Source organism: Somniosus microcephalus, chromosome 1 (genome assembly GCF_052327205.1).
Source record: "Somniosus microcephalus isolate GS21.2 chromosome 1, FLI_Smic_1.0, whole genome shotgun sequence".
Lineage (NCBI taxonomy): Eukaryota > Metazoa > Chordata > Chondrichthyes > Squaliformes > Somniosidae > Somniosus > Somniosus microcephalus.
This window is the reverse complement of record NC_140987.1, coordinates 261736913-261762426: the sequence shown is the minus strand read 5'-3', so window position 1 is coordinate 261762426 and position 25514 is coordinate 261736913. Positions and strand designations below refer to the sequence as shown.

Here is a 25514-nt window from a genome sequence, read left to right as displayed (position 1 = left end):
GTCCATGGCTGTTTCTAATTTAGATCAATGACTTGAATGCAGAAACCGAATACTAAATTTAAAAAAAAGAAACCCAATACAAATTGGTCAAAGATGCAGGTGATACCAATCTGGGAGGGGTAGTGGAATCAGGAGGCGATGACGACATAGAAACCACAGGGAAGCAGCAGCTCAGAAATTACAGAACGCGTGGGATAAAATATGTATGCGGGTAATGGTAAGTGAAATTCAGTGTTGGCCAATGTAAAGCACTGCATACTAAAACACATGCGCTCTATGAATGCTGTTGAAACAATTAAGGATGAATTTGAAGAAAAAACACCTAGGGATCTTAATAGATTCAATGCTCAACATGTCCAAGCATGGCAGAGCAGCAAACAAAGCCCACAGAATGTTGAACTATGTAGTCAAAATAGAAGCATACAAATCAGAGGAAGTTATGATAAAATTTTATACAGTGTAGTCTGACACACAGCATTAAGTACTGTGTCCAGTTCTGATCATCAAGACTCAAGGGGAAAAGTCAAGGCAGTGCAAGTTAGGAGCCACATGGCTGAACCCTAGTGTAAAAGATCTGAGGTAGAAGGATCTTGAGCTGTATACAAGGAAAGACTGGAGAAACTTGGGATTTTCAAAAGGAGGCACTGGAGAGGTAGATACATACAAGATGGTAAGTGGTAGGCAAAAGGTAAATCTGGAAAGTTACTTTAAACTGAGGGTTGGACAAGGGGGTTTAATCTCGTAAAAGGCAAAGATTTGTATCCGAAAGTTTTCACACAGACATGGATGGAATAGTAAAGGCAAAAACCTTGGTAGTCAGTGTCATTTTTGGATGCACAAACTATGATGGGCTGAATAGCCTTTCTTGTTTGTAATTAACTTGTTAATTGTACAGGAAACTTTGGTTTATCCGGAGGTTGTATGTCCGGAATACTCGATCTAACGGCAAAAATCAGGACCGTTTTCTGTAAGTTTTTTAAATTCTCGTTCTTTTTTTCCCCCCAGTCAGGCACTGCAAGGTCTGTAGCTATAGCAACAGCTGCAGCTAGAGACGCTTGCAGCTGCAGCCGACTCTTTGGAAGCTGTTGCTAAGCAACAGTGTTTGTTGTCAGATACGGAGATGAAAACCGCCGTATGCTTCAACATTAACTTTGTATGTCCGGCAGTTTTGATAGATCGGCAACACGCCGGTCCCGTCGGTGCCGGATATCAAATTTTCCTGTATAGCAAAGACAAAAACAACATAATAGGTTTAATACAAGAATCTTCCATTAGCTCTCTTACTACTACTATGACCACCTTAAAACAAATAGGTTTTTATGATCTATACTTTGTTTCCCGTAACATTTACCAGCTAACAGAGATCGCCATGAAATGTTTATACATACTTTAGGGTAATCAAGTTCAAAGAAGGTCTCCAAGTTGTTTATGAGGTTTGGATCCACTCCTTTCAGGGGTTTAAGCAGGGACACACCAGGAAGCTTGCTGTAAGGCTGTTTGTCTGTTGTCTTCTTGTTTAGACGAAGGCGTCTGAGAGGAAGATGCAAAATCAACATGGTTACAAATTGTTTTATGTTCTTAAACATGATTAAAACAGGCACAGAACTGAACAGGAACGCATCATGATTGTAGAATGCAGAATTCAATTGTGGTGACTGGATGGTGTTGGTCCTTGCAACAGGTGAACTTTGCATTGCAAAATGTGCTGGTATACTTCTACACTGTACAACAGTGTTACAATAGCAACTAAAACAGATGCATTCAGGCATTTAACATCTCCTTGGACATTGAAGAATTCAAGTTAATTGGTGAAAAGTTGATTTCAATTCACTTGCACTCTAATTTTTCAAATGAAGGGCAACCAATATCAAGAGCCTTAATATTTATTCTGAAGGAATATACTCTTGAGTATTTAATCCATTTCCAGTATATAGGGTTGCAAAATTCTGGGAATTTTTAAAAGAGGAAACTTTCCATGGGAATTTTCGGGAATTGAGTTTTTTTGCACACTGATGATTTTTGTCTCTGACCCTTATATTATCTTTGTCGTCAAAATAGACATACTGTTCCATACAAATAAAAACAGGCTTTCAAAACTTTATTTAGGTTATAATTTTGAACTTTATTGAACCCCCACAAAAAAGACCCATCTAAAATAAAATGAGCGTCAGCTTATTTAGCCTGTAATTTGTCCTTATTTTGTCCCTTTGAGTCTTCTTCTCCTCATTGCTCCTCCTGATTCTCTGACTCTGGCTCTGACATGTCCATTTCCTCCTCTGTGTCAGTGTCTAGCTGTGTGGTGGACACTTCTGTATCTGGCTCAATAAGTTGTAGGTTCGCCCGGATAGCCACCAGTTTCTCCACTCTTTTGTTAGTCAGCCTGTTGCGCACCTTTGTATGCGTATTCCCAAAAAGTGACCAGTTTAGTTCAGAGGCCGCTGATGAAGGTGGGATTTGGAGTATCACCGATGCAATAGGTGACAGGGCCTCAGATGCACAAAGTCCCTTCCACCAGGTATGTGCACTGATATGCTTGCATGATTCCCATATCCCATCCCCATTCCAAAGACCTTGCTTGGTAGAGAACTTTGCCAGACTTCCCAGAACTTTGCCCACATCCAGATTGAGATGGTGTGAGAGGGTAGAAATCACACTGTAAGCGCTGTTGATCTGTTCTCCAGAAAGTATTGGTCTCCCAACATGCTTTGGGTCCAGCATGTATGCTGCAGCATGAATCGGCTTGACACAAAATTCTTGACGCGTCTGTATGAATTGAACAATTGCCTTCTCCTCTGCTTTGAGCAGCAGGGATGTGGGTAGGGCAATGCTGATTTGTTCTTTTAAATCAGTAAAAAGCCTGAGAACATCTGACAAGACAGCGTCATCTCCTTCAATCTGAGCAATTGCAGATGCTACTGGTGAGAGTAGTTTAAGGCTGCTAACCACTCTCTCCCAAAACACATCATCCAGCAGTATTTTCTTGATGGTGGTTTCCATATCCCCAGACTGGGATATTGCCATTTCTTGCAGCGACTCCTTACCCTCCAGAAGGCTGTTGTACATTATGACAACACCACCCCATCTAGTGTTGTTGGGCAGCTTCAGTGTGGTGTTCTTGTTCTTTGTCATTTGCTTGGAGTTGTAGGTTGCTGCAACTACCTGTTTTCCCCTGACATACTTAACAACTTGCTTGGCTCTCTTGTACAGTGCTTCCATGGTTCTCAAACCCATGATGTCCTTGAGGAGCAGGTTAAGCCCATGAGCTGCGCACCCAATAGACGTAATATGAGGGTAGGCCTCCTCCACTTGAGCCCAAGCAGCCTTCATATTCGCAGCATTGTCAGTAACTACTGCAAAGACCTTTTGTGATCCAAGATCGTTGGATAAATGCTGCTGCATCTTTGTGGCATTCTTTACATATGGCTTTCTACAGTGTTTGCACATGTACACAGTCTTTCCATCTTTAATGCCTGGGGTAAAATGCTTCCACACATCCGACGGTAAACGTGGCATTGTTCTATGCAGAGAAATAAAGGGCATTCATCTGTGTCGAACTGCGGTCGATCAGCACGATTGCAACAGGGTGAGTACATTTTTGCTGATGCTCCATGTGATGGAAGCATGACCTGTACACACACGACGCTACATCACCAATAGTGTATTATTTTGTATATTTTAAATTGAAGGACAACAGAGTTCAACAAGTAACTGGTTTATTTGGTATAAAGTCTGATTTACTTACTGCATCATCACAACATCAGCAGAAAACAAAATGACTTCCCTCAGGACCCCTAACCTGGATCTTAAAAAAACTATAACAGTCTTACAGATGCCTGCAGGCCAATCACAATTCGATATGCAAATATTACAAATAGAGGGAGCTAATCGCTCATCCAACCAATCAGGACACATTTGTTCACAGTCACACACAAAACTTGTAATTATTAAAACAAGCCAAGTAAGAAGATAAACATATATTGATTAAGAAATTCCTTAATAATTAAGATTCCATCTCTGTTAGTAATTTTAAAGAGGACCTGTGGAAAAAAAATGAAATACAAATAAAACAATATTATGCTAGCATGTGCTTTTTTGGGCAAAATTCCCAAGCTAAACTTCCCATGGAAAATTTCCGGAAATTTCCCGGAAACTTTCCACCCCTTTGCAACCCTACCAGTATAGCATACAAGAGGGGGAAAATAAATACCAGTTTGAAGCCAGTAGTTAACAGGCAATAGAAGGGCATTCCTTCACAAAAATCTAAAAAAGGTGGAACAATGAGCAACATTAAAATTGGGAGAATTACAATATATAAAGCAGAGACTTGCATACTTGCATAACACTTAATCAAAAGGCTAAAAAAAGTGACACTAATTTTGTCACAATTCTGCCAAAAACTCAGAAATTCACTCATTGTTACAATTAAATTAGTCTTTCTGGCTTTCTTTACTTGTCCCATTACCATCCCCTTTTGCCTTGCCCCACCATCCCTTCCACCCTATCAGACCTTCCCCTTTGTTCATTCCTCCCCTTCCCCCGCTTCTGTACTTGCTTCTAACCTGTCACATCCCTAACTTTTTCCAGTTCTGATGAAAGATCATCGACCTGAAACGTTAACTGTGTTTCTCTCTCCACAGATGCTGCCTGACCTGCTGAGTATATCCAGCATTTTCTGTTTATATTTCAGAAGATTTCCAGCATTCACAGTATTTTGCTTTTAGCTTTTTTGGCTGTTGAGCAGCACGTGACAAACAGGGTACATTTGTATTTCTGGGTATAATCACAGAAATCACAGAATCACAGAAACCCCACAGTGCAGATAGAGGCCATTTCGGCCCATCGAGCCTGCACCGACACATATCCCACCCGATCCCCGTAACCCCTACACCAACACATATCCCACCCTATCCCTGTAACCCCACGTATTTAATCCCACTAACACTAAGGGTCAATTTATCATAGCCAATCAACTTAACCCGCACATCTTTGGACTGTGGGAGGAAACCGGAGCACCCGGAGAAAACCCACGCAAACACGGGGAGAATGTGCAAACTCCACACAGACAGTCGCCCGAGGCCGGATTCGAACCCGGGTCCCTGGCGCTGTGAGGCAACAGTGCTAACCACTATGCCACCGTGCTGCCCTTTGTTTAATGCTGTGCAGTACATTAAAGGTGGGAATGAGAAGACACACTGTATACAAACCGGGATATTTCTGGGATAACAAAGCCACCAAATACAATGCAGTTGCTGCCGAGTGCTTTCTAACCCTGTTAAACTATGTCCATCTAACCATTGTTTTACACTAGCTGGTGGAACAGGGTAGTAATGGCCGTAAAATAACACGACCTGAAGCATGCACCAGGCTTGTGGAAAACCTACAAAGCTTGTTTGGTAACTTTCCCAGTCTTTGTACTCCCAGCAACCACGTGGGCCAATTCATGGCTCCTTTCACAAATGTCTAACTGCCAAGTATTATGTAAAAACGTAACTATGTCAACAGGTCTGATGATTAAAAAAAACTTAAGTCTGCTGCAGGATTTTTTTTTTATATATAAAGAGAAAAAGTTACTGGCATACAATTTTGCATACAGTTCTGTGAAACTCAATCACCCCAAATAAGTGGAACACATTTGCTTTTTATACCAACTGTGAATGCAGAAATACATTTTATATATCAAATGTGACATACAGTGCAGAAACTGATTGCCAGTTTACAAGTCCAAGCATCTTGTGGCAATCTGGAGTTAAGCAACAATTACTTGGAACTTGGCAAATTAAGCATTATTGGCAAGCTGCTGCACAGGACTGGGTTTTTATTTAAACATTTAGGAATGGAAGCATTGAATAACATCTGCTGGCGTTCAGTTTTGCAAGCCCGTCACCTCCTTTTGTGAAGATCTGGCCCCAATTCAACAAAAACAGGATGGCAATTAAGTATGGTGAAATAGAAGGTGCTTTATATTAGGGGTTCATTTTTACAGCGCTTTGGACAACAGTCTCTATGAGGCACTTTCACCCATTTACAGTTCTGTTTCCACTTCCCATAGTGGGCCTCTGCGGAGGTTGTGGGCAGAGAGGAGGAGGAGCTGGGAATCAATGCATCATGATGCACATGGTCTAGTTAACTCTTCACTAAAATGGACAAAAAGTATTACTTGCCCATGAGAACCCACATGTCAAACGAGAAGTATTTTTTTTCCTCTAGTAAGGTTAGCAAAAGAAAAGTTCAGCACTTCCCTGCTGTAATTATGCAAAAATACACAAAATAGAGGACACTCGCAATCTTCAGAGCACAGTTTCGTTAGTTACAACATACAGAATTGGCTCGGTACAATTTGGATCTGAGCAGGGAAGGAGGGAGGACATGAAAGGCATAATTAGATGTTTGCAGCAGTTTAGCCTAAAGGAGAGACAACATTTTTAAGTTCCCTCCAAGTAAAAATGCAGTATTTCCCAAAATGGGGCAACTAAGGGCTACATTTAAAAGTTTGTTTTCTTGCTAACTTAAATCTTCTATTCTCCAAAATCTTGGAATACAATGCAGGAATTTTTTTGGGTGAAGTTAGATTAACCACCAATGCATATGGAAAACACAATCAAGAGCATCTTTTTGAAAAACTGGCCTTTCCTGAGTGATGCATAAGCCTTTGCGTTCTCAAGGTTACACAGCTGTACTTTACTAAGAATTCAATCAATCACCCTTTGTTTGTATTAAGGAACATATTGGGCAAGGCTAATGAATCAGTGCCTATAATGATAGATAGCCTTAGTTTTACCCTATAAAAAAGGAAACTTGCATTTCTATAGCACTCATTAAAAAAAGATAAATTTAAGGTGGTTAGGGGAAGGAGCATGGGAATTCAGCTAAATGGATAGCTTTCAGAGAGCCAGCAACAACAACTTGCATTTATATAGTGCCTTTAATGTAGTAAAAGTCCCAACGTTTTTCACGAGCATTCTCAAAGAAAATTTGACACCGAGCCACATAAGGACATATTAGAACAAATGACCAAATGCTTGGTCAAAGAGGTAGGTTTTAAGGAGTGTCTTAAAAGGAGGAAAGAGGGGTAGAGAGGTTTAGGGAGGGAATTCCAGAGCTGAGGGCCTTGGCTGAAGGCACGGTCATCTCTCGGAGGGTTGGAGGGTTGTCGGCCTGGAGGAAGTTAGAGATATGGAGGGCGAGGCCATGGAGGGATTTGAAAACAAAGGATGAGAATTTTAAAATTGAGATGTTACTTAACCGGGAGCCAATATATGTTGCGAGCACAGGGGTGATGGGTGAACAGGACTTGGTGCGAGTCAGGACACAGCCAGCAAAGTTTTGGATGAGCTTAAGTTTATGGAGGGTGGAAGACAGGAGGCCAGCCAGGAGTGCGCTGGGCAAAGTTACGGAGGTGGAAATAGACGGTCTTAGTGATGGCGTGGATGTGTAGCCGGAAGTTCATCTTGGGATCAAATATGACACCAAGGTTGCGAACAGTCTGGTTCGGCTTCAGACAGTTGCCAGTGGCTAGGGAACGGAGTTTGTGGTGGGGACCGAAGATAATAGCTTCAGTCTTCCCAATATTTAGTTGGGAGGAAATTTCTGCTCAGTCAAGCAGTCAGACAATTTAGAGAGTGGACAGGTCGAGAGAGGTGGTGGTGAGGTAGAGCTGGGTGTCGTCAGCATACATGTGGAACCTGAAGTTGTGTGTTTGGATGATGTTGCCGAGGGGCAGTATGTCGATGAGAAATAGCAGGGGGCCAAAGATAGATCCTTGGGGGACACCAGAGGTAATGGTGTGGGAAGGGAAGCTGTTGCAGGTGATTCTCTGGCTACGATGGGACGGACAAGAATGGAACCAGGCAAGTGCAGTCCCACCCAGCTGGATGATGGAGGAGAGGTGTTGGAGGAGGACAGTGTGGTCAAAGGCTGCGGACAGGTTGAGAAGGGTGAGGAGGGAAAGTTTACCGCGATCACAGTCACAAAGGATGTCATTTGTGACTTTGAGGAGAGCCGTTTCAGTACTGTGGCAGGGACGGAAACCCAATTGGAGTGATTCAAACAGGGAGTTCTGGAAAGATGGGCATGGATTTGGGAGGCGACAGCATGTTCAAGGACTGGAGAGGAAAGGGAGGTTGGACCTGGCACAGTAGTTTGTAAGGATAGAGGGGTAAGGTTTTTTTTTTTTTTTTGGAGGAGAGGGATGCGAAGTGGAGGGGACAGTACCAGAGAGAGAACCATTAACAATATCAGCTAACATGTGGGCCAGGAAGGGAAGTTGGGTGGTCTGCAGTTTAGTGGCAATAGCGTCAAGAGAGCAGGAGGTGGGTCTCATGGACAAGATGAGCTTGGAGAGGGCATGAGGGGGAGATAGGGGAAAAACTAGAGAAAGGTGCTAGTTCAGGTGGGAACTTGAGGAAGTTTGGCCCAGTGGGCATGGGGAAGAGAGGGGACCAGACAGTGCTTTTTGTGATCCAGTAGATCCGTTTTTGTTGGTGTTGGACAAGGGGAAAATGCTGACCAAGGCATCAGGTGAATGTACTCCTCCCTCTGAATAGTGCCACAGCTTTTTTAACATCCACCTCAACCACTGCAACAGACAGACAAGGCCTCAGCTTAACATCTCATCCAAAGGACTGCACCTCTAACAATACACCCTTCCCACAGTACTTGTGTACTTAAGTCCTGGCATGAACCCATAACCACCAGCTCAAAGGCAAGAGTGCTACCAACTAAGAAAGTTTGCAACACACAAAATTGTTCTTGTTCTCCAGAAAGAAAGCAAACTGTGACAAATTAACATCAGCATCATTTCTTGGCACTAATCAGACTCCATGGTAAAAACTTTGACTATGGTCTTACAGCCACTCTAATTGAATGCAATAAAGCAAGACCCACTTACAAAGCACAAGAGCAATTTAAAATAAATTAATACGTGAAGTTCACACAAAACTCTAGTGCCAAATAGCTCAAACAGGAATTTATAAAGAGCACGTGAGATTCCAAGTTGTTGAACTCAATTCCTCAAAGAACAGCACCTCATCTTTCGATTAGGCACTTTACAGCAATTCAACAATTTCAGATCATAATCTCTGCCCCCATTTTTTCCAGACGACAGCTGTTGATTCTGGTATTTGCATTTATACCTCCTCTAGACCCACCCTTTGTTTATTTCTCCCATTACCATCTCCTCTTGCCTTGCACCATCATCTCTTTTGTCACTTAATCTCTCCTGCTTTCCACCCCATCACAGACCTTCCCTTTTGTTCTTTCCTGCCCTCCCCCCTTTCCCTGCTCTTGCTTAGAACCTGTTACATCTCTAACTTTTTCCAGTTCTCTGACAAAAGGTCATCAACCTGAAACATTAACTGTTTCGCTCTCCACAGATGCAGCCTGACCTGCTGAGTATTTCCAGCATTTTGTTTTGATTTTAGATTTCCAGCAGCCGCAGTATTTCACTTTGTAGATGGTTAAAGTTTCCCGACACATGAAAAGTCCCCACCACTTACACATCATCCGCGCTCATCACGAGCAGCCGCCTACATCAAACAAATGGCCATTTGTCATTATCACAGGAGGCAATTACTAAAGGCGTCACTTAAGCACACTGGCTATGTTGGGCAATTCAATATGTACTTGACCTGAACTCACCAATTTAAAAAGCTCTGCTGATTTCAGGTAAAATTGGTCTTGAAGCCGTTTCAATCAGCTGCTTGCACCTCGTTAATTCCCGGCGTTGTATTTACCAATTTAAAAGGCGGTGTCCTTCTTTCAGGTAAAGTCCGGTCTTCAAGCAGCTTCAATCAGATCTTCTCACCTCGTTAAAGTATGATTACCTTAGTGATGAGATTCTGGACGGGACTGCTAACAATTAGGAGACGCAGTCGCTAAGTGAGATTCCTTTTTAAAAAATATGTTGGTTACTTATCTTTTTGGTTTTACCTTCCATGGCATATAGCAGGCAAATCATGTTAACACCAACATGCACGCTATAAGTGGTGGGGACGGTACCCAAATACCACTGGATGGTATGGTTAACAGACTTTCCAGCCAAACAGATGTCAAGTTGTCGATTCATGTGATCATTGTTGTAGCCTCAGTGGCAGATGTTGGGGTAGTGAAGATTGCAAATGAAATGGCTGATGCACCACAGCCCAAATAAGCCGCCCTGGCACAAAGTTTTGCATTTAAAACTGCTTTTTCTAGACGTTAGTCAAGTATCCGTTACCAAAGGGGAAAACAACTAAATGACTAAGGTGGTCCACTCCAGAGTTAAATTATCAAATTAGGATTTAGTCCAGATCTAGCCCTCTATCTGCAAGGTCAGATTCAGTTACAGGCCAATTGGTATTCAGTTCCAGTAACTAACAGCAAGTCTTGCCATTATGGAGGTATCCGTTTTAGTGGGTGCTTTCCCTAAATGGGTCTAATGAATGATCCTGGAAATAACAAAAGTAATTGCACACAGGAACCTTTCCTGCCAGGTCACAAATAGAAACCATTCCACAATCAAGTATAGTGCAGCAAAATCTCAGCAACCTGCTGCCTGGAAAGTTGCTATGCTTTGGGCAATGCCACCAATCAAAAATCATGAGTTGTCTGAGGTAAGAGGCCAAATTGTGCAGGTATAGCACATGCCCGTTCAAAGTAGCCACTTCCAACATTCAACACTTTGCAAGGCGCTAAACAGAAAGGGTGATGGCGTGCTGAGATGCCATAAATGAGAAAGAGCAGAGGTGCAATGTACGATTGGTTGGGGAGGAATACTGTGAACGGCACACTGAATCGAGGTCACGAGGTTTGGTGGCAGCCACAGGGTTGTCCTTGGTTAACCTGGCGACATCAGATCAGTAATGATCCAGTGGAACACTCTTAATGCTTGGAATAAAGCCATGCAGTTCATTCATGGACAGTCGATTGCTTGCTTGCTTCCACACTGAACAGAACACCAATGTTAAACACCATTGGGTTCAGCGAGAGTGAACAGCTGAGATGATGGATGGAATTAGTGCCAGAGGTGTAAAATATCAGGAAGAGGCGAACCAAGGAGGTTTACAACTTGCTGATTGAGCTGGAAAAAATCTCACCCAAAACTTGACATTCAACAATCAGACAGCACACCAGCAGTAGAGTTAAGGTTGTGATACCGAGCCTATACGGCATTGGTTTATCCCCATCTAGAGTATGCAGTCGCCATGTTACAAGGCGCACTATAAATGACGCAGCAAAGGACTAACTACCCACCTGAATCCTGGTATCAGATACCTGAGCTACAAAAAACACTACAGAAGCTGAGGTTGTTTACATTAAAGACCAAGAAGGAATCTAATTGTAATATTGAAGATCCTTTAAGTATTTTGACAAGTTGGACCCGGAGAAACAGTTTATCATGGCGCCAAGAATAACAATAAAGTAGCATGGAATGATAAACAGAAGAGAGGTGGTGAATGGACATCTCAGATATTACTATTTTACAGAGAGAGGGGTGAATGTTTAAAATGGACTGCCTAAGGAGTGCTAGAAAAGATGGGCGCAGAGCTGGGTAACATGATGTGCTCAAGAAACTTGGCCGGGGGGGGGGGGGGGTGGTGGTGGTGGAAAAGAAAATCACATTAGTTTTGAACATGAGAGAGGTACAATACCCAACAATATCGACAAGTAATGGCTAAGAAAAGATGGTTTAGTGGTCAACAGTGGAGGCCGCAACTGATTAAAGTGGTGGGTCTCATGCGAGGAACAAGCAAGAGCTGGAGAGGAGGTATAGGAGAAAATCTGAAGCGATGCAAAGGGGGAGGGTTGAGGAGTATGGGAGGCTGAGGCAGCTAGGAGAATAGTCTCTATTTTGAAGACAAAGGAATCCACGAGGTCCTCATACTTGGTGTAGAAAACGAGGAAGGAGGATGCAGAATGAGGAGACTGAAGTAGGCAGCTTGTGGTTGAGAGTAGTAGTTTAGGGTTGTCCTTGCCCTTCAGGGTGATCTTGAGCATTCAGACAATTTGAACTCTAGGAAGGAAAAGCAATACTGCTGGAAATGATCAAGCCAGATCCAACCGTGAATGGCAGACAAGTGCACTTGAACCTGCGGCCTTTAGATTTAAGGTTGCAAAGGTTTACTTACAAGCCACCTTTATATTGCTGGCTAGATTTTGGGAGTGCGCCACTCTCTTGCAGTTACACTGAACAATGCAGCCAGCTTCTGTGCAAGCTAGCTGCAACTTTCACTCACATGCAGTGCACACGTAAACTGGTTATGACTGTTTGGCCAGTAAACAAGTGCAAAGTATTAGTGTTACACCATTAGCACGTGACAGTGAGCATACCAAATACAGGAGGATTTCACGATGCAGTAAGACCAAATTTATTGCAGCGATCAGGGAGATCCAGTAAGCGCGACAAAGGCCGTCAAGTAACAGCATAGAATGTGCCCTGTTTAGTTACATCTGTTTGTAGTTACAACAGGGTTCTCCGTAGGTAAAAACAAAAGGCCCACTGGGAGCTAATGTGACACTCTTAAAATGTATTCAATCCTGATCCTCGTACCTTGGGGAAAATTCTACAATTTGAAAACAGTAACTACAGTGGCAAGGTTTCCACAAGAAAACCTCATGGAGAAGATCCAGCAGAACCTTCTGTCTGTCCTCGGGTGTCCGGCTATGTGCTCGAAAGTTATACGGCGTACCTACGCGCGCGTTACCTCCGAAGAAAGCTTACGCTTCCGGGACGCTCGTAAGCGTATTTACTTTTCGGTCGGACGAAAATTGTTCGCGCCTTATGCAAAAAACCTTCAAAATTAAACTCATTATCTGCTAGCATTGATTGATTGACGTCAAGGTTCCACCAATCCTGTGCCGTCACGATTGACCAATCCTACAGTACGGTCCCCTGATGGTTGGCCAATCGGGGTGGGGGTGTGTGTGTGTGTGTGTGTGTGCGCGCGCGTGCGTGCGACTAATCGTTTTCATCTCGGGGATGTGGCAGCCATTGTTTCACTGCCATGACTTCAGCTTCCAGCTCAAACTACTTTGAAAGTTAGTATCTCTTTTAAAAATAACATAAGATTTACCAAAAACGTTTTATAAGTACTTTCACTTTCAAGGTATTAAAAGGTAGAAATGTTGCCTGGCAGCAGATTGAGAAAGGGACACAGACAGGGCCCAAAAGCTTGGGACTCGATTTAAAATGTTGCCCGGCAGCAGATTCACAGAGGGACACAGAGAGGCCCCAAAGCCTCGCACTCGATTTAAACTGCCCGGCCCAAAACAGCCCTGGCAAAGCCGGGCTCCCCCAGCTAGTATATACATATATAAACGCAGCGAGTTGTTGTGATCTGGAATGTGCTGCCTGAAAGAGTGATGGAAGCATATTCAATAATAACTTTCAAAAGGGAATTGGATAAATACTTGAAAGGGAAAAATTTGCAGGGCTATGGGGAAAGAGGTGAGTGGGACTAATTGGATAGCTGTTTCAAAGAGCCAGCACAGGCACGATGGGTCGAATGGCCTCCTTCTGTGCTGTATGATTCTATTCTATAACATGCAGCATTGACTGAAAATGAGCTAGCAGCGGTCATGAATGCCACCTAATTTCATCAGCCAAGGGAGAATGGTAGCTGCAACAAATATTTTTTTTAATTTTCATAAGAATCTCCATACAGCCAACCCATCTTTTTGACAGTTCGTAAAAATATATTTTTATCTTGCTCAAGTTATATTTAAAGAGCAATTGCTGCTCAGATTAGTAGTAGGTTTATTGAATGCTTAACCTATGCTCTTATGTTGTACAGCAGGAAGTAAGACTAGATGGGAGTTAATCATCAATTTCATAACAGATTTTTATAAAGTGAGCAGCACTTTCTGTAGAATAGTGTCTTCCCTCCTTGATCGCAAATACTTATATCATTTTCTTGCATGAAAGATTCCTGGGATGAGAGGGGAGTCTTATGAGGAGAGATAGAGTAGAAATGGCTTATATTCTCTAGAAGACTCATTGAAACATATACAATTCTTAGAGGGCTTGACAGGGTAGATGCTGAGGGGCTGTTTCCCCTGGCTGGAGAGTCTAGAACTAAGGGTCATAGTCTCAGAATAAGGGGTCGGCCATTTAGGACTGAGATGAGGAGAAATTTCTTCACTGAGGATGGTGAATCTTTGGAATTCTCTACCCGAGGGCTGTGGATGCTCAGTCATTGAGTATATTCAAGACAAAGAGCCAGACAAGACAAAGCAGTAAGGGAATCAAGGGAAATTGGGATAGGGCGGGAACGTGGAGTTGAGGTCGAAAATCAGCCATGATCTTATTGAATGGCAGAGCAGGCTCGAGGAGCTGTATGGCCTACTCCTATTTTATGTTCTTAAGGCTATTTATGAATTCTGCTACAAACACCTTGAAAGTATGGCTTCACATGGACAGCTTTAATTCTGCCATTATATTGCTAACTTACCATCAACAATGCAAACAAACGACATAAACATCATCAAAAGGTAATTTTGACCACTCCAGCAGCAACGCTCCCTCCAGTGGGTACAAAAACATATCAGGCTGCTGTTGGAGGCAATCATGTGTCTATAACATATTTCAGGCTGTGGCTCAGGTGCTCCCACCCATCCCAAACAGGCCAACAGAGTGGATTTGTGATTCGAGTCCTGTACAGATAGTCCCCATCTATTAGGGAAACTACAGCTGAAGAGGGGTGGAAAGGCACAGTCGACTTGAAGTGGAACCAGGTACTGAAGAAATTAGTCTGCAACATAAACGGAACTGTTTCACAGAATCACAGAAACCCCACAGTGCAGATAGAGGCCATTTCGGCCCATCGAGCCTGCACCGACACATATCCCACCCGATCCCCGTAACCCCACGTATTTAATCCCCCTAACACTAAGGGTCAATTTATCATAGCCAATCAACCTAACCCGCACATCTTTGGACTGTGGGAGGAAACCGGAGCACCCGGAGAAAACCCACGCAAACACGGGGAGAATGTGCAAACTCCACACAGTCACCCGAGGCCGGATTCGAACCCAGGTCCCTGGCGCTGTGAGGCAACAGTGCTAACCTCTACAGCAATGGGAGGAGAACTGACTGTAATTAAATTTAAACTGTATAAAATTGGTTAGAATGGTGCAATTAGCAAATAAAACGGACCCAGTTAGAATGTACACAGCACACCGATTACAAAAACTGCTAATTTATTTTCATGCTTACAACAATTTTTAGAAAAGTTAGGAGAACTGTTGCCTCCTTTAAAAGCTACATGTACCTGCTAAAGTGTCTTGCAAACAGAATAGATTTTAGTAAATTTGTAATGGGTGACACAAACAAGAAAAAAAGACTTGCATTTCTACAGCACCTTTCATGACCTTACAGCCAATTAAGTACTTTTTGAAGTGTAGTCACTGTTGTAATGTAGGAAATGTGGCAGACAATTTGTGCACAGCAAGCTCCCACAAACAGCAATGTTATAATGACCAGATAATGTGTTTTAGTGATGTTAATTGAGGGATAAATATTGGCCAGGACACCAAGGATAACTCCCCCGCCTTTCTTCAAAATAGCATCATGGGATCTTTTACGTCCACCTGAGAGCGCAGATGGGGCCTCAGTTTAATGTCTCATCCGAAAGACGGCACCTCCGACAGTGCAGCACTCCCTTAGTGCTGCACTGGATTGATGGCCTACATTTTGGTGTTCAAGTCTCTGGAGTGGAACTTGAACCCACAACCTTCTGACTCAGGCGAGAGTGCTACCCACCTGAGCCACGGCTGACTCAAGGGATTGTGGTTTTAGTAACAACAACTTGCATTTATATAAGCGCCTTTCACAGTAAAACATTCCAAGGTGCTTCACAGGAGTGTTATCCAACAAAATCGGGGATCTGCAAGAGGCCAGAATTGGAGGAACGCAGGGATCTCAGAGGGTTGCAGGGCTGGGGGAGGTTGCAGTGATAGGGAGGGGCGAGGCCATAGAAAACAAGAATAAGAAATTTTTAAAAATCGAGGCATACCAGGAGGCAATGTAAGTCAGTGAGCACAAGGGCGATAGGTGAGTGGGACTTGGTGTGAGTTAGGATAAAGGCAGCAGAGTTTTGGATGAGCTCAAGTTTACGGAATGTGCGCAGTGGGAGGCCGGCCAGGAGAACATTAGGTAACAGCAGTATAATTAAGACAATTTCTACTCTTGTCCAAGTGGTCAGAACCTATTTCCAAGACTTCTGTGGTCAGTTGCAGAGCAACTTTGGTAGAAGGCCATGAGGAGTCAACATGACTCACCTTCAGAATTCTTATTTGTAGTACTTAGCCAACTTCAGTAAGAATGTCACACCAGCTGAGCCTGGTAAAATTGAGGAACTCACTGCATGCACAAGAATATTCTGTTGCACATTACTTATTCCAAAAAAAATCAGATTGTACACCTGACTAATTTTAGGTAATGACAATTTTCATCCTTTTGCTGTGTGAGCAGAGAGTGTGAAGGGGATTAAAAACTCTCATTTCAACTATGAAAGTTATTCCTGTCCTTTACAAAACTTGAACAGTATCAGAATATTCTCCCTTCAAGATCTAATTTACATATTTTAAGAATTATTAGTTGTGCAAACCAGCTTGTTCAAATATGTATTCATGATTTTGCAAGTTATGTCAAGAGATTTGTAGCACACCAGTAAGGTCAGCCTTGACATAGTGAGTTGTGGTGATTTATTTACATTTTTAAGCCTGCAAAACCCATAGTTCATAACTTGTATTGTGCCAAATATCTAGAACCTTTTCAATGCCTGAATCATGATATTGCTGGTTTATAAACACAGCTTAACATGGAATCTTGAAATTTGTGCTTTTAAAAATAACAAAGAAGCACTACTATCTTCATAAATCAAAAGGTAAAACTAGATGGGGGGGGGGGGGGGGGGGAAAGCAAAAATGATCAGTGGAGGAGATACTCACTGAAACTCTGGCTCCAAAATGCCCATTCCCTTGGTGCCTGCAGCAATAGTGCATTGCAGAGTTTCAAACATGCAAATCACAAAAGCTGAAGTCATCATCTTTACATCTGCAATGAAACCATTCCCTACAAGGGATTTTATTCCAGCCGTACAGGTTATACCTTGTTTTCAGCTTTAAATCAAAACATTTTCCAAAGCAAAATGGTGCGTTAGAATTTCACAACTTTGAACATTTAGTAATTTTTACTACAGATGGATTTCCTGTTTGACATTTGTCCTTCACCTTCTATTGAAAATACTAACTGCAGAACAAATCACACTTGTTTTACAACATGCACAACATTGGTGAAGTTATAAATTTCTCTTGTTCTTTTCAAACAAAAGCGGTCATATTTTTACTATTCGTGATGTCCTTTTCATTGAACGAAAGCTGATATTTAGTTATCTTCAGACCCACACCAGCACAAGGTCATAATCCTTTACAGTACAATCTACATTTATTTGAAGCAAGTTATCACAATGAAAGCATACTTCTTCTGTTCCTTATGACCGCCTCTCCTCCATCCACCCCCCTCCCCGAGCAATCACAGCAGTGCAAAAAGTATTTTCCTGCCCTCCGTTAAAAAGGACGAGCATGTGGCAGGAATACGGAGAAGGTGCAGAACAGTGGGGGTAAAATCACAAGGATAAATGTAAACATTCATACCATTAACTCAGTACAGTATTAACAGGTTTTAGCTAGGGAGAGGGAAGTGGAAATGGCAAAGTTAAACAAGAAAAAAAAAGTGCAAATTTCATTCTTATGCAGGCACATAGGATTCTTACATTAGGCCATTTCTTTTTAGTAAATACATGGCCATATGCTCTGGGAACACCCTTTGTTTGAAGTACTAAAAGGCTTTCAAGAGTTTTTTTTTTACATATATAGGTTCGTACAAACGCTTTTGTATATTTCACAAGGTAGAATTAGACAAATTTGCAGAACTAAACAAAAGTCACTTTATTCAGTACATTCTATTTTTTTGGAACTGAAATTCTATTGCAGTCTCTGAAATGTTACATAACATAAGGAGGAGCAGCAAGAGTAGGCCATACGGCCCCTCGGGCCTGCTCCGCCATTTAATAGGATCATGGCTGATCTGAACCTAGACTCACGTCCACTTCCCTGCCCTCTCCCCGTAACTCCTAATTCCCTTATCAGCTAGGAAACTGTATCTCCGTTTTAAATTTATTTAATGTCGCAGCTTCCACAGCTCTGAGGTAGCAAATTCCATAGATTTACTACCCTCTGAGTGAAGAAGTTTCTCATCACAGTTTTGAAAGGGCAGCCCCTTATTCTAAGATTATGCCCCCTAGTTCTAGTCTCACCCATCAGTGGAAACATCCTCACCGCATCCACCCGATCAAGCCCCCTTACAATCTTATATGTTTCGATAAGATCGCCTCTCATTCTTCTGAATTCCAATGAGTAGAGGCCCAACCTACTCAACCTTTCCTCATGCGTCAACCCCCTCATCTCCGGAATCAACCGAGTGAACCTTCTCTGAACTGCCTCGAGAGCAAGTATATCTTTCCTTAAACATGGAAACCAAAACTGTATGCAGTATTCCAGGTGTGGCCTCACCAATACCCTGTATAACTGCAGCAAGACTTCCCTGCTTTTATACTCCATCCCCCTTGCAATAAAAGCCAAGATTCCATTGGCCTTCCTGATCACCTGCTGCACCTGCATACTAACTTTTTGTGTTTCATGCACCATGACCCCCAGATCCCTTTGTACTGTAGCACTTTCCAGTTTCTCTCCATTTAGATAATAACTTGCTCTTTGATTTTTTCTGCCAAAGTGCATAACCTCACACTTTCCAACATTATATTCCATCTGCCAAATTTCTGCCCACTCACTTAGCCTGTCTATGTCCTTTTGCAGGTTTTTTATGTCCTCCTCACTCACTGCTTTCCCTCCCATCTTTGTATCGTCGTCAAACTTGTCTATAGTTTCCAGCCTTTTGTCTACTTCCCTTTTTAAATAAGGGCGGTACATTAGCCGTTTTCCAATCTGCTGGGACCTTTCCTGAATCCAGGGAGTTTTGGAAAATTACCACTAATGCATCCACAATCCCTACCGCTACTTCTCTCAAGACCCTAGGATGCAAGCCATCAGAGGTCCGGGGGATTTATCCGCCTTTAGTCCCATTATCTTACCCAGTACCACCACCTTAGTGATTTTAATCGTGTTTAGCTCCTCCCCCGCTATAGCCCCCTGTTTGTCCAGTGTTGGGATATTATTAGTGCCCTCTACTGTAAAGACTGATACAAAATATTTGTTCAGCGATTTTGCCATCTCCATGTTCCCCACCCCTAATTTCCCGGTCTCGTCCTCTAAGGGACCAACATTCACTTTAGCCACCCTTTTTCTTTTTATGTAACTGTACAAACTCTTGCTATCTGTTTTTATATTTTTTGCTAGTTTACTTTCATAATCTATCTTCCCTTTCTTAAATTAATCTTTTAGTTATTCTTTGCTGGCTTTTAAATGCTTCCCAATCTTCTATCCTCCAATGCACCCATAAGCATAGAAATCAGGCAGGGGGATTGAGATATACTAGAACAAATTAGTATTGAGAGGGAGGAGGTACTAGCGGTTTTAGCAGGCTTAAAAGTGGCTAAATCCCCAGGCTCATGACGAGATGTATCCCAGGCTGCTGCGTGAGGCAAGGGAGGAGATTGCAGGGGCTCCGACACAAATTTTCAGAACCTTTCTGGCCACGGGAGGTGCCAGAGGATTGGAGAACAGCTAACGTAGTACCATTGTTCAAGAAGGGTAGTAGAGATAAGCCAGGGAATGACAGGCCAGTGAGCCTAACATCAGTGGTAGGGAAATTATTGGAAAAAATGCTGAGGGACAGAATTAGTCTCCACTTGGAGAGGCAAGGATTAATCAGGGATAGTCAGCATGGCTTTGTCAGGGGAGATCATGTCTGACCAATTTGACTGAATTTTGGGAGGGGATGACTGGGTGTGTGGATGAGGGTAGTGCAGTTGATGTGGTCTACATGGACTTCAGTAAGGCTGTTGACGAAGTCCCACATGGAAGGCTGGTCAAGAAGGTAAGAGCCCATGGGATCCAGGGCAACTTGGCACATTGGATCCAAAATTGGCTTAGTGGCAGGAGGCACAGGGTGATGGTCGAAGGTTGTTTTTGTGACTGGAAGCCTGTGTCCAGTGGTGTACCGCACGGATCGGTGCTGGGTCCTTTGCTGTTTGTAGTGTTCATTAATGATTTAGGTATGAATGTAGGAGGTATGATCAGTAAGTTCGCAGGTGACACGAAAATTGGTGGAGTGGTAAATAGCGAGGAGGGAAGCCTCAGGCTACAGGACGATATAGACAGGTTGGTTAGATGGGCAGAACAGTGGCAAATGGAATTTAACCCTGAAAAGTGTGAGGTGTTGCATTTTGTATAACTATGCACCAATTCCAATTCTTTAGAATGGGACTATGTTCGACTGTAGAAACTACTTTCACTTTTTACAGCAGGCAATCACAGACTTTTCGTAGCAGTATCATACTGCAACAATTGCAGATCTCCAGTCAATACATGTCTGCCTATCAAAATACTGTTTCTAAAAAACAACTTTATCTTTGTGCTTTCATGAGAATCGAATGTTTGGTTTTGTGTAACATTCTACCAAGCGCATATGAAACCAATGAAATTCCAAAGCAGAAGTACAACACAAGCACACCCATTGCTATTTAGCTAAATACAAAATGTCAAGACAGATTTTCTACAAGTGTTGTATAAACTAAAGATGTAAATTTTGCAATTTTATTGTATAATCACAAATGCTCTCATAAACCTGCAGTATAATATCAATACAAAGGCAGTACAGTACAACACCCTTCTGCGAAGGTCATTCAACAATGCACTGGATTAGATTGAGATTTTTTTTTAAAACTCATGTAAAATTCCATGCATGAAATGGACACACAAGGCTGGAATTTAAAAAAACCTATGTCTCAAAGCTAGGCAAACATTCACAAAGCATTTGAGCTTTGCTGTCGATTGATAAATTTCTTCTGAACCCTGTAACTCATGCGCAGATGTCCACATACAAGTATTATATAATATAGGGAGACTGAATATCAACGTTACTTGCAGATTATTTCTGAAAATTGTGTGACTTACAAAAATCTTAGGCCAGGAAGCATATCCAATGGCACATTGTTTTATTTCAAACAACTACAGACGCTTATGCCACAGAAGGCCATCAGCCTGCTACAGCTATCCTAAACTAAATACTGTTGCTATGCTCTCCACATTTCCCTCCAGAATGTCCATTCACTCATTAACAAGGCCCTTGCCACCTATGACCGTATTGTGGATGACAGCATTGAATTCCTGGTATTAACTGAAACTTGGCTCAGCAGTGTAGATACCTTGCCCCTTACTAATTCCTCCCCAGCTGCCTTGCCCAGACTGCTGTGCTGGTGGTAATTCTCCTCATCGCCAAATCACATCATGGTCTCTCCCACTACTCCGGTGGCATCTACTCCTCCTTCAAGCACCTCACCTTGTTCCATCCCTCTCACTTCTCATTCAAAATCAACCTGCCCAAGCTTCTCACCACTATATCTTTCCCTCCCTTAGCATCTGTACTAAGCGACTCCTCATCCTCAGTGATTTCAAATCTCCAGCTCAGGTCCCCTTTCACTCTTCTGAATTCATTCCCCTAAACCCTTCTCGCCATATAACTTATCCTACCCATATTCATAGCCACCCCCTCAACCATGATTGCAATCACTGACAAGAGTCATCCTGGAGGACAAAGAAAATACCCTTGGCTTAATTTCCCCATTACCAATGTCTCCTTAACCCTCCCTCTCCACCCTCTTGAACACTCTTGTCACAAAGGTTGAGACCATCTGTTCAGCTACCACTGCTGCTTCCCCCCTTCCACTTTCTCATGAACCCAAACCATCTCCTTGCCCTAGCCCTGAATCCATGTCTTTCTCTAGTTTCTTTCCCATCTCCCCCATGCCCTTTCTGAGCTCATCTCATCAATGAGATCTTACTAATGTGACAACGGGAAGTAAGAATTTGTAGATAGAATGTACACACAAAAACATAAGATTTTTAATACAACAGATACAGATTAGTGGATCTCCCATGATGCTGCTCATGGTAAGTCAAATTTGTGTGTTGTTTTAGAAGGACAAGATTGTTGCATGGTGAGCGGAGTCTGGAGTGCTGGGTTTGAATACTGGATTGATGCCCAGCATCCGATGAGTGTGGGGTGCCCTCTCATCCCCTCGTAAAGGGTGGGTGGGGCTTTTTAGCCTTGGGTGCAGCCCACGTAGGAGAATGTATTCTGAAGATAAAAACCACGAGTAAAACAACAGGAAACCACAACATCTCCTCTTCCCTGGTAAGTCGATCCAGAATATCTCACGCGAGACTTGTCCTAGGGCAGAACACAGCTGACAAAACCACCATGACCATCTCTCAATTGTTTGAGCAATGCCAATCAAAAACTTTTCATTTGCCATGGGTCTGTAAATCTGCTACTCATAGTCCCCTTCCAGCCTGTCTCAAATTACATTGTAATGACAAAGTAATATCACACAGCAGCTTCCACTGATTACTTTGAGTGCTCAAAAAAGTATCAAATGGAAGAAATATAAATTGGGAGGAAGAGTTCAATCTGACCTGTCCCTTGAAGGACAAATATACCCTGTGGAAATCCAGGTTAATTGTAGATGCACAGGCACGATGGGCCGAATGGCCTCCTTCTATGCTGCATCATTCTATGCTTGTAAATTACTTGGTATTTTCAAGGTAAATGACCAGAGAGACACAGAGACCTGCTGTATCCAAAGGTGATATCCGGTGCAACTTGCATGCACGAGTTGCAACACTGCAATATACTGTATTAATGCATAGCATAGGAAATATACTTTCAACAATTTTATCCAAGAGGAAGACAATAGGAAATGAAATGGTGAAAATGAAAAACTGCTAACAAGAGGTAGAGGTAATGTTAACATTAAATGGGAGGGGCTGTCGGGACGCCATTACTATAGAACAAAAGTCACGAGTCACAAGTGCACAAAACTTAGTTGAAGCGAGAAACTTTATCGGCCGAGAGACTAGGATATAGTTCATCATTTTACCTGTGCCATTCCCAGTTAACTCACTGGCTGGATCGTAACTCAGAACCTACACCGTGTATATTTGCCTCTGATTTTAATACCTATCATACAAACAGCATTGTTTATGGGCTTTGAAGCATGAAAAAACATCCTGATAGATAGCCTCCACCATGCAAAACCATGTCTCGAAGTATCGTACACCTTTAAGTAATGGAACATCAGCATTTTGGAAGTTAGCACGTTTTTAAGCACATCAGAATTAGTCTGGTACAAGTTACCTTTTTGCAAACATTTGAAATTACAGAATTGTATTTAAAAGAAAATAAGATCAAATCTTGAGTTTTAAATCTATAAGCATAAATATTAAGTACAAAATTGAAACAGATACACACACAATAAGAACTAAATATAAAATTCAGCCTTTGAGGTATTCAAACCTGCCACCTGCTCTCCATTAGAAGTTTTGTCAGTTCTCAGGAGGGCAATGGAGCAACTGTACCTCAGGTGAGAGGAAATGTATATCCTGCAAAGCAATGACAACCGCATGGATTGTGCCCAGATGATACCAAACAGAAGGACGAAATAGTGTGATTCATACACAAGGCTATTTGCTATATAGTTGCAGGATTATAAAACAGAATATATAATAATAGTTATGATTTTAACTGAAGATCTTTCGCAGCCTAGGAAAAATTCCATTATAACTGTCTAGCTTTCCCAAAACAGACAAAGTGAATCCCTGGGTTAGTCGTGAAGAAGGAAAACTCAAATCAATTTCCTATGTTCTTAACTATTTTACAACATCATATGATAAGCCATGTGGAAGATCTGAAAGTGTGAATGCTTCTGCAGGAGCTTGACTGAAATCATTTCCCCTCATTACATTGGGCAATATAATTCATGAGACATTACAAATGAAGCTTAGAATTTAAAACTGAAGGTTTTTTTTGACTGTGGAATCTTTGAGACTTTCTACTCTGATGAAAGCCTGGTTGCTAAAAAAGGAGCCATTCTGCAAGTGCAATGCTCAATATTTTTTGATCCAAAAAAACTGCTGAGTTTCAAATGACATTTGACAGAGGAAAACAAAATGGCTTGTTTGAAAATCCCTAAATAAAGCTGGCTACAATTTGCTGCCCTGATGCGTCACTGACCATTTACATTTAGTCACACATGCTTGCAAAACGTCAGAACTCAATGCAGGTTTCGTAAAACTACTCATTTAACTTTAGCTTGAAAGGTTAAACACTTTTGCCAAATTCCCTTCTTAAATTAGCTATTTAGTACACTAGAGCCACAGCTATGTGAACTAATAAATGATTAGGGATCAGCTGAACTTGCATGACTAGTACAAAGCCACAATTGACAGCAAAGATTATTCAAGGGTCAGATAAAAGAAATAAAAATGATGTACTGAAAAGCCTACTTCATAACTTAAGCAGTCTCCAATTACCTGAAAGCACCAACAGTTAGCGAAGTATTATTTATCCAAAATTTATATCAAGTGACGTCAAAAGTAACAGCACCTCCAAAAAAAAACCCATGTACAAAATACAACATGAATCCTAAAGCAGTAAACTAATGTCACAACGTTCATACGTATGCAGATATTTAAACGCTGTCACTGCACTTCTACCAGAGTACTGCCATTAGAGGAGCGCCAAGTCCAGTCGTAGCACAGCAATATTCGAGGCCGTGCTGGAGCTTCCAGTGCAGGCTATCAGCTCAAGAGGTGGCATTTTGTGGCTCTACCAATGAAGAACAAATGGTAGCTGCAGTTTTTTCTGGCTCTGGGCAGGTTCTTAGGGAAGGTGGACAGCCAGAAAATTCAAGTGATTGTTGTGACATTTCAACAAATTCACATGCACTGCTTTGACATTACAGTTGGTTGTCTGAAATCCCACGTGCAATGTAAATGGGGCAAATTCCAGAGCATCGACAACAACTTTCATTTATATAGCACCTTTAACGTAGTAAAACTTCCCAAGGCACTTCACAGGAGTGTTATGAAACACGATTTGACACCGAGCCACATAAGAGATATTAGAACAGATGACCAAAGGTCAAAGAGGTAAGTTTTAAGGAGCGTCTTAAAGGAGGAGAGGTAGAGAGACGGAGAGGTGTAGGGAGGGAATTCCAGAGCTTAGGGCCCAGGCAGCTGAAGGCACGGCCACCAATGGTGGCGCAATTAAAATCAAGATGCAGAACACATTTTACAACAGCTTGAAGTAGCAGTTCTGTAATACAAATGTGGCACTCAGATGTTACGACACAACCCCTTAATTAAGTTTCCAAACACTCCCTCTCCCACCAATTTCCTTCCCTTCCCTGTTGACAGATGTCAACTCCTTGCTACTGTACAGTTCCCATGGGCATTGGTTATCCCTCGGGTATCTCAACTGCATATCAAATGTCTGCAAGTTACTCAATTATGGCGCA

At 42.3% G+C, this 25514-nt stretch overlaps 1 protein-coding gene across 2 annotated transcripts in view; it reads right to left on the bottom strand.

The window, feature by feature from the left end:
* The window catches only part of ugcg (UDP-glucose ceramide glucosyltransferase), a 54990-nt gene that overhangs the window by 27768 nt on the left and 1708 nt on the right, over positions 1–25514 (bottom strand). For both annotated transcript variants that reach the window (XM_085993036.1, XM_085993044.1), the window contains exon 2: positions 1389–1530. In XM_085993036.1, coding sequence (XP_085849162.1) covers positions 1389–1530 — 142 coding nt within the window. The remainder of the gene's footprint in view (positions 1–1388; positions 1531–25514) is intronic.